The 13,826-nt window shown below is 37.6% G+C and overlaps 1 protein-coding gene across 4 annotated transcripts in view; it reads left to right on the top strand.

The window, feature by feature from the left end:
• Nucleotides 1-13,826, top strand: part of INTS7 (integrator complex subunit 7) — a 92,666-nt gene that overhangs the window by 45,443 nt on the left and 33,397 nt on the right. For all 4 annotated transcript variants that reach the window (XM_065872459.1, XM_065872474.1, XM_065872467.1 and 1 more), the window contains 4 exons: nucleotides 205-302; nucleotides 2,580-2,819; nucleotides 4,379-4,516; nucleotides 5,621-5,827. In XM_065872459.1, the coding sequence (XP_065728531.1) occupies nucleotides 205-302; nucleotides 2,580-2,819; nucleotides 4,379-4,516; nucleotides 5,621-5,827 (683 nt within the window). The remainder of the gene's footprint in view (nucleotides 1-204; nucleotides 303-2,579; nucleotides 2,820-4,378; nucleotides 4,517-5,620; nucleotides 5,828-13,826) is intronic.

A 13,826-nucleotide genomic window follows, 5' to 3' on the forward strand; every position in this document is an offset into this window, starting at 1 on the left:
AAGTAGTGGAAATATACAAGTCTAAAGATAGCCTTTGCATTTTAGAAGTAATGCCACATGTACTTTTTCAGGAAGGTTAGCTTTATGCATTGAAGTATTTCCTATATTTTAGACTCCTTAATGTTTTCTTCTTCTAAGTGTGTGTGTGTGTGCATTTAATCTTCTCTACTTGACCGCTAAAAAAAATTAGTGTTTTTCCTATAGACCTTTTGGCACTGGAACAAGATGCTGTCTTTGGCCTGGAATCCCTTCTGGTACTTTGTAGTGAAGATGATAGCCCAGGTGCTCAAGCCACTTTAAAGGTGAAAACATCAGTTATTTTAATATAATGCCTGTCTTCATTGCCTAAAGTGTGGATTGACAATCTCTTTGTAAAGGTTCAGATAGTAAATATTTTAAGTTTTGCAGACAGTACACTCTTTGTCACAACTGCTCAGTTCTACTATTGTAGAGAAAAAGTAGCCATGGACAATGTGGTTTTTTTTTTTTTTTTTTTAAAAAAAAAAAAAAAAAAAGGAAGGGTGATGGTGTGGCTGTGTTCCAGTAAAATTTTATTTACAAAAACCGGCAGGATTTGGCCCAAGTGCAAGAGTTTGTCGACTCCTGGCTTAAACAAATATTTGCCCTTGATCTTCACTTTCAAAACTAGCATTTTGACTGTTATTATTCCAAAATATAGGCGAGCTTTGGCCTATTTTGCCGTCAGTTGAAAGTGTTTATTATTATGGCTTGAGGGAAGTTGTGACTTATTTTAGCATGTTAAGAAAAGGTATGATGTAGTCATAATGATGTACAGTAAAGATACTAGTACCATTAAATAAAAGCTGATAATCAAGGGGTGGTGAAGGAAGTAGACAACATGTGACTGGCAAGTCCACAGAATCCCTTTGGAACCACAATACATTTATTTAAAAAGTTTAAAAAGAAAGCAAACCAAAACCTTTCCCAGCAATCATAGGTGTCAATAAAACACTGGACTCAGCACAGTGGGACATATATGGATGGTCAAGAAAAGTCCCTTTGTTAGAGGAGCTCTCCATAAGAGGATACTGATATTTATATAAGGGGTTGTAATACCAAGCAGAATGTCGCAAGTTCTCTGGTAATATAAACAAAAGTGCAATTCTAATTGAGAGGACAGAGTGGGGAGTGATTAATTTCAACTAAGGGTATTAGGGAAGACTTGAACAAGTAGATGTCATATGAATTAAGCCTTGAAAGACAGGGTAGAATTTCAGTATTGAGGAAGGATCATTTGAACCTGAAGGACCACTGTTATGAAAGACAGGAAAGCAGAAATGTACCTGTTATGTTGGAAGAGTGATAAGTAGCCCACTGTGGCTGGTTGAGGTAAAGGGAGATTAGAAGGTAGTTTGTAGCTCCATCATGGGGGATATCAAATGTCAGGCTGAGGAACTTTGGCTTGATTCTGTAGGTAATGAGATCTTAAAATTTTGAAGTAGTGACCATGCTCTAACTTTTGTTGTAGCTATTATTATTTAAATATGTCTATTATGTACCAAACTTTGTTGAAGGCTTATATATACATCTTTCACTGTTTACAATAACCCTAACTAGTGAAATTTGTATTCCTCTTATAGTCATGAGGAGATTAAGCCTCAGAGAGATAAAATAACTTGTTCACACACACTTAGTCAAGGGCAAGCTGACCTTAAACTCTGGGTCTGTCAGACCCTAAAGACATGATTATTCTTCCTAACACACTGAAAGCTACATGGTTGTAGCGTGAAGGATGGATTAATGGGCCCATCTTTTCAAGAGATTGGAATTAGGGAGACATTTATGTTGTAGTAGAGAGAATGAAAGGGAGCTAAATAGATGGGTATTAGAGACTTGACAAAAGTAGAAATGACTAGGTTTAGCAACCTGTTGGCTATGTTAGTTAGAGGACTTCTGGGTTTCTAGTTTTGATGGCTGGGATATTAGGGATGTGATTAACCGGCCTGCATAGAAGCTCTGAGACCAACTGATATTTAGATTTCTGTTGAGAAATAAGAGAAAATTAGAAGCCTCCTCCCCACTTCAGTGTGCTGAAGTCACCTAGGGCACCTTTTTTAAACTGCAAACTTTCAGTAACCCAAACACCAGGAAAAAAAAGGTTAATTCATTAAGTTTGGGATGGATAGGGCCCAAGAATCTGTATTTTAATTAGCATCCTAGGAGATGCCATTATGGGTAAGTTTACAAACCACACTTTAGAAGCAGTTCTTGAAAACTAATGAAAGTGCAGTAATATGACATTCAGTTTGGCATTTATTTGGCCTTTTCAGCATTATTCCTTATGATGTTCATCTCAAGTCTTAGACTGAATAGTCTTAGATTAAAATGAGTGTTTAATGTACCCTCCTGTCTTATTATTTTAGTTTTAAACATGGCACACTTGCAGATCTTAATATGGGATTCAGTGTCATGTGTTTCTTATTAAGAAAAATGTCATGCCTACAAAAAACCCTTTTCCTTGATTTTTCCTAGTAACTTGTAGAGAGTTACTTTCTTTAAAGCTTCACTTCATATGAACCTGCAGAATGTAACTGGTCCATCTTCTATTCAATATGCAGATCGCTCTGAATTGTATGGTGAAGTTGGCCAAGGGTAGGCCCCATCTCAGCCAGTCTGTAGTTGAGACCTTGTTGACTCAGTTGCACAGTGCTCAGGACGCTGCCCGGATCCTGATGTGCCACTGCCTGGCCGCCATTGCCATGCAGCTGCCTGTGTTGGGCGATGGAATGCTCGGTGACCTCATGGAGCTCTACAAGGTGATCGGACGATCAGCCACAGACAAGCAACAAGAACTTCTGGTAAGGAGCCACTTTTTGAACCTGCTGTGGAAGAATAGGATCTGGTCTAGTGGGAATTACTTTCAGAATTCCACAGGTTAAAGTAATTAGCTGAGACCAAGAGCATGCTGAAGTCAAAATAGGGTTGGGACCTGGAGCTTTTTACCATTTCCTCTTTTGGTATAGAAAGCCCTATTTAGTTCACAGGTAAAACTGCTTTCTTCCTAAGCCCTGTCAAATCAGCTTAGTGTAGCCAAAGCCTTCAATCTGATATTTTTGTTTTATTACAAAGGACAAAATGAAAATGAAGGTTTTTTTCTTTTTTAATATAAGACAAATAAATAATGAACCAAACCGTGTATTGTACTTCCAAAAATGTAAGTTAAAGACCTAGTGATATCAATGACCATAAATTAACCCAATTCCTCTTTGCCAATCCAGGACCTCTTTAGCTGTTTAGGATCCAGTTTAGGTTTCAGTACAGTCTGGGGGCTGGGAAAGGTACATGCTTAGAAAAAAACAGAAGGTGTGGAAGCTGTATAATAATGTTGAGTTGAAAGTTCTCCAGGGCTGAGAGTAGACTACGTTCTAAATATGCATAAATTATATGTAAGCTTTAAAGTAGCCACTCCATATTGTTTGTGGTCATCTGGCTTTATGGCTTGGGAAAAAAGCTTAGTGAAATTACTTACTCAAGCCCATTTTATGTTTAATCCTGCAGGGGGCATTGTGTAAAAGATTGCCCCCATTTCATCATTTGCTATCAGTAAAGGTTACCCAGATGAGTAAGTGACAGTGGTCGTGGGAATCAGGCAGTTTTTACAGTATGTATGGATCCTTGTATGTATCAGCTTTGGAATACTGAGAAGCAGTTAGCCAAGTTTATTTTTCATTGAAGCAGCATTTTCAATTAATGTTTTTTATTGCTTTTTTCTTAGTACTACTTTAAAGCAACTTTAAATTATGAAACATAATATTCAGAAACACATAAGGAATAATATGATGAAAGCTTTTGCATCCATCACCTAGGTTGAGAAAAAAGTGTTACTAGTACACTTGACTTGTACCCCGCTGTGTATCTCTCTGATAGTGTCGTCTTCCTTCCTATCAGGATAGGTAGCCACTCTCCCGAATTTGGTGTTTGTCATTCCCATGCATGTTGTTATATATTTACTACCTTAGTATATATCCTAAGTGATATGCAATATTTTGGGCATATTTTTAACTTTGTGTTCTCATACTGCATGTAATCTTTTGCCTATTTTTGCCTGTTTTGTATGAATCGTCTATACTGATAAGTGTATTTCTAGTTTATCCACTTCACTGCTCTATAGTATTTCATTGTGTGATTATATCATAGTTTATCCATATTTATGGGCATTGTTTCTAATTATTTGCTGTTATACACAATGCTCTGAGCAAAGGAATAAAGTGGAAATTTTATAAATGTCAAAGGAAGACAAATTTTGTTCGTTTTTGATAGGCTCTAATTAGTTTTTAACGCTTTTGGGTAAAGTTATCTTTGACATTGCATAGAGTTAATGATTTTCTTGACTTTCTTACTTCTTGCTCGATGTTAGGTGAGCTTGGCCACTGTGATTTTTGTAGCCAGTCAGAAAGCACTGTCTCCTGAAGTAAAGGCAGTAATTAAGCAGCAGCTTGAAAGCGTCTCCAATGGATGGACTGTATACCGAATTGCCAGACAGGCATCCCGAATGGTACGTAGTATCCTTCTATGTGAACTGGGTTGGTGAAAATGGCAGATTACGAACCTTAGGTTGTGTGATTGTTACTCCTAGTCAAAACTAAAGATGAAGGTAGAAGTACTTTTTAGTCATGCGATTAAAAGATGATGAAGGAAAGGACCTAATTTTTAACATATACACAGAGAATGGTATATATGTTGTTATGGGGAAGTTCCATGGGAATTCCAAAAACATGAGCTCTTTCTGGCTGTAGGTTGTTAGCAGCGCTTTCATTTTGTCCTGTGCTCCCGTAAGCACAGCTCCCTCCCACCCACGTTTATATTCTCCCCTTTCAGTACACCATGTCGTTCTTCCCTTTCCCTCTCCAACTTCATCATTCTTATGTGGAAACGGGAAAGTTTTAGTCTTCTGTTCCCTCTCAACCATATGGAAATCCTAACAATTTTTATTAATTTTGTTTGAGAGGAAATATAGAGCTTGGATAGTATAGAAATTCTTTGGGGATAAGTCCAGAGAACAAAATTTGAGAAGCATTATTCTAGGTGATTGAAGCACATGTTCACATTTTACAGTGTTTCTCAAATGGGAGAAGAAGCACTATTGACAGGATATTTCTTTATTATACCCAACTGTCCCAAGCATCCAAGCACTGCAAGACAGTGAGCTTCCCTCGCCCCCATGCATTAAAAGGCATTCACATCCTCCCACAACTACCCTTCCCTCAGTCGTTTCCAGAGGGCGCAGGGCTCCTCTTGGTAATCGCTTGATGGAACTTAACTGCAGTTCTCCCCACCCCACTAAATAGCTCATACAAAATGACATATAATAAGTATTTATACTTTCTATATTTTGAACTAAAGTTCTAGACATGGGTTATAGTTACTTCCATTCATTTTCTCTTTGGCACTGTTTTGGTAAAGAACTTCAGTCATTATGTTACATAAAAGCAGCTCAGCATGTTTTCTCTGAAGAAATACTTAGACTGAGTCTCACAGAGTTATAATGTGAGGAGTGATTGTTAAAACTTATCCAAGGTTTGGGTTTCTCTTTTAGCAGCTACATCAACTAATTCAAGTGTAAGAACCTCATTATCCTCCCCCCCCCTTTTTTTCTTAGGGTAATCACGACATGGCCAGAGAGCTTTATCAGAGTTTGCTGACTCAGGTTGCCTCAGAACATTTCTACTTCTGGCTGAATAGTTTGAAAGAGTTCTCACATGCAGAACAGTGTCTCACTGGGTTGCAAGAGGAGAATTATAGTTCAGCACTTTCTTGCATTGCTGAGTCTTTAAAATTCTACCACAAAGGGATTGCTTCCTTAACGGTAAGTTCTCTTCATTCTCCTTTGGTGATGATGACTTGTGTGACAATGGTCTCCCTTTTCTTTTGGGGCTTATCCTCTTTTAACCTTGAAAAACCTGCTGATATATATGTATTTGGCAGTATTACAAGAATAAATAGGACATGGAAGTAGATCATTAACCCCTCCCCCACTTTTTAACATTCATAGATTGGTGAACATTTATCATTTTGTTTTTATCAAGTATCAGGTACACATGTGAAGAGGATTGCTGAATCCATGCAGGAAGGATAAAGTGGAGATAGGGTCCTCCCTTTCCAGACTCCTGTTAGTAAGACCCCAGCCTGGGTGACTGCTACCGTCAAACATAAACCCTCGACCCCATCTCATACCTGGCAACTACTCACTAAGAGACTAGAGTTTCTTGCTTTGTAAATAAAGAAGAAATTATGAGGGATGCTAATGTCTCACCTTTTATCCCACTGTGATATCCTCCTATTCCAAATTAACAGTCAGCCAGCTACTATTCCCTTTTTTTTTTTTCCCAAGAAAGAAAGGGTGTAGCAGAGAGAGCAGATCCTTAACACTTCCTTGAAACTAGTTATATTCCTAAGAATCTGTTCCCTAAAATGTGCATTTCCTGTATTAATGCAAGGACTTTTTCCCCTTAAGAGTAAAGAGTTTATGTAATCAGCATTAAACATGTTTAAAGTATTGTCACATGACTTTAAAAATTGTATATATTTAGATGGGGCCATAAAACTTTTGCTACTTGTTTTTTTTGGTGGTTTTTTTTGTTTTTTTTTTTTGTGGTACGCGGGCCTCTCACTGTTGTGGTCTCTCCCGTTGCGGAGCACAGGCTCCGGACGCGCAGGCTTAGCGGCCATGGCTCACTGGCCCAGCCGCTCCATGGCATGTGGGATCCTCCCGGACCGGGGCACGAACCCGTGTCCCCTGCATCGGCAGGCGGACTCTCAACCACTTGCGCCACCAAGGAAGCCCTACCTCTTTTATATTTATCACATAATCTAAAATATTTTTAATGGTGGGCCATGCAAAGAGAAATGTTTCAAAGTAGAACAAAGAATAAACAGATGTCACAAAAGAGACAGACTATTCAGATTACTGTGGGTACATATCTTTTGAAGAATGATTTATTAACTGCCATTTTAAAACAGGAACATAGGAATGGCTGCCCTCCATTTTAAGGGGTAGCACTGACTGCAGTGATTCTCTCCTCTTGATTATCTTAGGAAAAGATTGTTGTTGCCTATATCAGGCTAATAAATACCTTAGAAAATGAAAAAGTACAGTTATTGCCTCTGATCAGTAGGGTAATTTCATTTTCTAGTTGATGTGGAACAGAAAATTGTTAATCATGCAGTACAGTAAATGGTAAGAACTGTGAAACAGGCTCACAAAACAATGAGGCAGATAGAATTAATATTATGAAAAATCCCATTGAATATTTAATAGTCTTTTAATGATTTGTGTGTATGTGTGTTTAATGAGGCTTGGCAGTAATTAAGGACTGAATTCTGATGTAGGAAGAAAGTACCCAGTTGACAGAAGGCCCTTGTCTTAGTCTCTGTTCTGCCATTAACACAGGCAAGGGCAGGTTATTGGGCCTCAGATCATCTTTTGAAATGGAGTTCCTTTATTCAACACTGTAAGCACTTGCTATGTTCCAGACACTGCTTTGAGGATAAAAAGAAATCAGGAAATGATTCTCCACTTGAGAATAGTCTGAAAGGGAAGGCAGTATGATCCATACAATCATTTGGAACTTCTCACATTTCTGATTGTACTATACTATCAGGGTTTTGTTTTGTTTTAAGGTTTTTAGAAAACCTGTTCAATTGACAAGTATGGATTTGACGGTAGCTTTCTGTCTTTTTAACGAAGATGATTTGAGCATGAATTGCCCTTTTACTCTCTGACACATGAATGTTCTAATTTGAGGTTGTCAGCTATGAGGATTATACTTTTTACCTTCTTCAACCAAACTAAAGAGAAGTTAAAAATTCTGTGCTTGTGGGGCCGCTATGGCGATGTTGGGTGCCTAATTTCCCAGTGCAGTGATTAATGATAGTTATCTTGCTTCTTAGAAATAAAAATTGTAAGAAGTGTTTGTATTAGTTTTCCATGGTGTGTAACAAATTACCACAAATTTAGTGGCTTAAAACAACACCCATTTATTATTTTACAGTCTCTATGAGTCAGAAGTCCAGGCATGACTTAACTGGGCCCTCTGCTCATGTTGTCACAGAGTTGCAATCAAGGTGTCAGCCAGGGCCAGTCTTGTCTGAGGCCTGGGCTCAGGGTCCTCTTCTAAATTCGTGTAGTTTTTGGCAGGATTTATTTCCTCACAGCCGTAAGACTTGTGGAAGCTTCAGGGCCCACAGGAGAATCTCTTACCTTCAAGACCCTCTTTTAATGGACTCACCTGATGAGGCGAGATCTACCCAGAATAATTTCCCTTTTGATTATAAAGTCAGCTCATTAGGGACCTAAATTACATCCTCAAAATCTATTACCTTTGTCATATTCCATTAGATAGAAGCAAGTTACAGGTTCTACCCACACTTTAAGGGAGATATATAAGGTGTGGAGACTGGGGCGGGGGGTGGGAGTGGTGGCATGAGTTAGAGGAACGATTTTAGCAATCTGCCTACAATGGTGGGTTTTTAATTTATTTTTTATTTTATTAAATATTGAATAGGTATGATATCTACATATATATTATGTGAGGTATATAAAAATATCAAATATCCAAGTATACCTAGCACTCAGTTTAGGAAATGGGATATTACCATTTTCTTTAAAATTCATGTGTGCCCCTCCATGTTTGTATACCAGTTCCCACCTCACAAAGGTAACCACCATACTGAATCCTTTTTTTTGGTAAGTTTGTTTGATTATTTATTTTTGGCTGTGTTGGTCTCCATTGCGGTGTGCGGCCTTCTCATTGCCGTGGCTTCTCTTGTTGTGGAGCACAGGCTCTAGGCGCATGGGCTCAGTAGTTGTGGCACATGGGCTCAGTAGTTGTGGTGCACAGGCTTAGTTGCTCTGCAGCATGTGGGATCTTCCCGGTCCAGGGCTTGAACCCGTGTGCCCTGCATTGGCAGGCGGACTCTTAACCACTAACCACTGCGCCACCAGGGAAGTCCCCATCCTGAACCTTGTATGTACCATTCCCTTGCCTTTCTTTACAATTTTAACATGCTTTTCTTTAACTCTTAAGGTATTGTTTTATGTTGCTTGTTTTTGAATTTTATATAAAAAGGAATCATGTATTTTTCTTTGACTTGCTTTGGTTATCTAAATTATATTCCTAAGATTCATCCATCTTGTTGCATAAAGCTTTAGGTCAGTTTCACTGCTGTATACCCATGTATTATATGATTATACGTCAGTTTATTTTCCCATTCTAATGTTGATGGAAATTTTGATTTTTCCAGTTTTTTGTTATTAAAACATTACTGCTGTGAACATTCTTGGACATATTTTGATGCACCTATGTAAAGGTTTCTCTGGGATACTGATTCTCAACTGGGGATGATTCTAGCTCCATTTGGCAATGTCTGGAGACATTTATGGTTGTCACAACTCACCAAGATGTTAGTGGCATTTAGTGGGTAAAGGCCAAAGATGCTGCTGAACATCCAGCAATGCACAGGACAACTCCCCTCAACAAAGAATTATTTGGTCCAAAATGTCACTAGTATACTGAGATTGAAAACCCTTCTCTAGGGCAGTACTCAGTCAGAACTATGTATCTGCCCCCTGCTCCAATTTAGAAATGTGTGAGGATGTTTCTGTTTGTCCCAGTGATAGAGGGGTTGGAGGGACTGCTGTTGGCCTAATGCTCAGTGGCTGGAGATGCTTAATCTCCAGAAATGCTGAGGATACTCCTGCCCCTATTAAGAGATACCGATCTAAAATACTACCTTGGAGTGGAATTGCATAAGGTATATACATCTTCAATTGACTAGCTAATACCAGGAGTTTTTCCATAGTGGTTTTACAAATTTACAATCCTTCCAGTAGTGTATAAGAGTTCCTGTTACTCTACATTTTCCCCCTCACTTGGTATGTTCTGGAAGTTATGATTGGAGTTTCCCAAATTACTAATACAATTAAACTTTATATATCTATATATTTGAGGTATGATTGATATATAACATTGGATTAGTTTCAGATGTGCAACACGACTTGATATTTGTATATATTGTGAAATCACTACAGTAAGTATGGTGACAGTTAACATCTGTCACATACATAGTTAGAAAATTTTTTTTTCTTGTGAAGAGGACTTTTAAGATCTACTCTTTTAGCAACTTTCAAATATTCAATATAGTATTTAAAAAATTTTTTTTTCTTCCAGTTTTACTGAGATATAATTGACATACAGCACTGTATAAATTTAAGGTGTACAACATAATGATTGACATACATACGTCATGAAATGATTACCATAATAGGGTTAGTGAACATCCATCATCTCATATAAATACAACATTAAAGAGATAGAAAAAACAACTTTTCTTCTTGTGGTGAGAACTCAGGATTTTACTCTCTTAACAACTTTCATATATATCATACAGCAGTATTAGTTATCTTTATTGTGTTGTATTTATATCCTTATATCGTTATATCCTTAAGACTTACTTATAACTGGAATTCTGTACCATTTGACTGCCTTCGTTCAGTTCTCCCTCCCAACCCCCACCCAGCCTTCCACCTCTGGTAGCCACAAATTTGATCTACTCTTCTATGAATTTGTTTGTTCATTTGTTTATTTACATTTAGTGACCTATGAAATTCAGTTCCTAATGCGCAGCATACCGATTCAGTATTTGTGTATATTTCAAAATGATACTATGGTAAGTCTAGTTGTCATCTGTCACCATACAAAGATGTTACATAATTATTGGCTATATTCCCCATATGGTACATTACATATCTGTGGTTCATTTATTTTGTAACTGATAGTTTGTACCTCTTAATCTCCTTTATCAGTTTCCTCTCCCCACCCTCTTCCCCTCTGGCAACCACCTCTTCTATCTGTGACTCTCTTTCTGTTTAGTTATGTTTGTTCATTTGTTTTGTTTTTTAGATCATACAGTATTTGTCTTCGTCTGTCTGATTTATTTCACTTAGCCTAATATCCTCTAGGTCCATCAGTGTTGTCACAAATGTCAAGATTTCATTCTTTTTTATGGCTAATATTCCATTGTGTGTGTGTGTGTGTGTGTGCATATATATATATATGTATATATATATATGCCACACCTCCTTTATCTATTTTTCTCTTGATGGGGACTTAGGTGGCTTCTGTATCTTGGTTATTGTAAATAATACTGCAGTGAACATAGGGATGCATATGTCTTTTTTAATTAGTGTTTTTAATTTTCTTTGGATAAAAACCCAGAAGTGGAATTGTTGGATCCTGTGGTAGTTCTGTTTTTAATTTTTTGAGGAACTTTCATACAGTTTTCCATAGTGACTGCACCAATTTATATTCCCACCAGAAGTGCACAAGTTTCCCTTTTCTCCACCTCCTCTCCAACACTTGTTACTTGTGGTCTTTTTGATGGTAGCCATTCTGACAGGTGTGAGGTGATATCTCATTGTGGTTTTGATTTGCATTTCCCTGGATGAGCATCTTTTCATTGCCTTTTGACCGTCTGTGTGTCTTCCTTGGAAAAATGTCTATTTAGGTCCTCTGCCCAATTTTAATTGGATTTTTTGCTTTTTTTTAATGTTGAGTTGTTTGAGTTCTCTGTATATTTTGTATATTAACCCCTTGTTAGGTATATTGTTTCCAAATATCCCATTCAGTAGGCAGCCTTTTTGTTTTGTCGATAGTTTCCTTTGCTGTGCAAAAGCTTTTTTAGTTTGATGTAGTCCCATTTGTTTATTTCTGCTTTTGTTTCCCTTGCCTGAGGAGGCATAACCAAAAAAATATTGCTAGGTAAGACAGAGGATACTTAGCTCAATAAGACAGTATTCTGTCAAAGAGTGTACTTCCTGTTTTCTTCTAGAAATTTTATGGTTTCAGGTCTTACATTTAAGTCTTTAACCCATTTCGAGTTTGTTTTTGTATGTAATGTGAAAAAGGAGTCCAATTTGATTCTTTTGCATGTAGCAGTCCAGTTTTCCTAACACTATTTATTGAAGATGCTGTCTTTTCCTCATTGTATATTATTGCCCCCTTTGTTGTAGATTAATTGACCATATACGTGTGGGTTTATTTCAAGGCTCTCTATTCTGTTCCATTCATCTATGTGTCTGTTTTTGTGCCAAAACCATACTGTTTTGATTAATGTAGTTTGTTTGTTTTGTTGGGGGTTTTTTGCGGTACATGGGCCTCTCACTGCTGTGGCCTCTCCCGCTGCAGAGCACAGGCTCCGGACGCACATGCTCAGTGGCCATGGCTCATGGGCCCAGCCGCTCCGCAGCACGTGGGATCTTCCCAGACCAGGGCACGAACCCGTGTCCCCTGCATTGGCAGGTGGACCCTCAACCACTGCGCCACCAGGGAAGCCCTGATTACTGTAGTTTTGTAGTAGAGTTTTAAATCAGGGAGTGTGATACGTCCACCTTTGTTCTTCTTTCTCAAGATTGTTTTGGCTATTTGGAGTCCTGTAAGGTTTCCATATGAATTTTAGAATTATGTGTTCTAGTTCTGTGAAAACTGCCATTTGATATTTTGATAGGGATTGCATTGAATTTGTAGATTGCCTTGGGTAGTATAGGCATTTTAACAATATTAATTCTTCCAAGCTATGAGCATAGCATATCTTTGCAGTTTTTGGTGTCATCTTCAGTTTCCTTTATTAATGTCTTACAGTTTTCTGAGTACAGGTCTTTTCCCTCCTTAGATTTATTCCCAGGTATTTTAAATTCTTTTTGATGTGATTATAAGTGGTATTGTTTTCTTAATTTCTTTTTCTGATAGTTTGTTTTTTAGTGTATAGAAACAGAACAGATTTCTGTGTATTAATCTTGTATCCTGCAACTTTATTGAATGCATTGATGAGTTCCTGTAGTTTTTTGGTAGTGTCTTTAGGATTTTCTATATATAAAATCGTATCATCTGCAAACAGGGACATTTTTACTTCTTCCTCTCCAATTTGGATTCCTTTTACTTCTTTTTCTTGCCTGATTGCTGTGGCTAGGACTTCTAATACTATATTGGATAAAAGTGGTGAGAGTGGGCATCCTTGTCTTGTTCCTGATCTTAGAGGAAATGCTTTCAGCTTTCCACCATTGAGTGGAGAACAAGCTGTGGGCTGGTCATATATGACCTTTATTATGCTTAGGTATATTCCCTCTATACCCACTTTGTGGAGAGTTTTTATCATAAATGGATGTTGAATTATGTCAAAAAGCCTTTTCTGGATCTGTTGAGATGATCATATGGTTTTTATTCTTCAGTTTGTTAATATGGTGTATAACATTGATTTTTGAACCATTCTTGCATCCCTGGCATAAACCTCACCTGATCATGGTATATGATCCTCTTAATGTATTGTTGGATTCAGTTTGCTGATATTTTATTGAGGATTTTTGCATCTGTGTTCATCAGTGGTATTGGCCTGTAATTTTCTTTTTTTGTGGTATCTTTGTCTGGTTTTGGTATCAGGTGGTGCCAGCCTCATAGAATGAATTCAGAAGCATTCCTTCCTCTGCAGTTTGGAATAATTTGAGAAGGACAGGTGTTAATTCTCTTCAAAATGTTTGGTAAAATTCACCTGTGAAGTTATCTGGTGCTGGACTTCTGTTTGTCAGCAGTTTTTTAAATTTCCAATTCAGTTGCATTACTGGTAATTGGTCTGTTCTTATTTTCTGTTTCTTCCTGATTCAGTCTTGGGCAATTGTACATTTCTAGGAATTTGTCCATTTCTTCTAGGTTGTCCCTTTTATTGTTGTATAATTGTTCATAGGAATATCTTATGATCCTTTATATTTCTATGGTGTGGGTTGTAACTTCTTTTTCATTTCTTATTTTATTGAT

Source organism: Phocoena phocoena, chromosome 1, assembly GCF_963924675.1.
Source record: "Phocoena phocoena chromosome 1, mPhoPho1.1, whole genome shotgun sequence".
NCBI classification, from domain to species: Eukaryota; Metazoa; Chordata; class Mammalia; order Artiodactyla; family Phocoenidae; genus Phocoena; species Phocoena phocoena.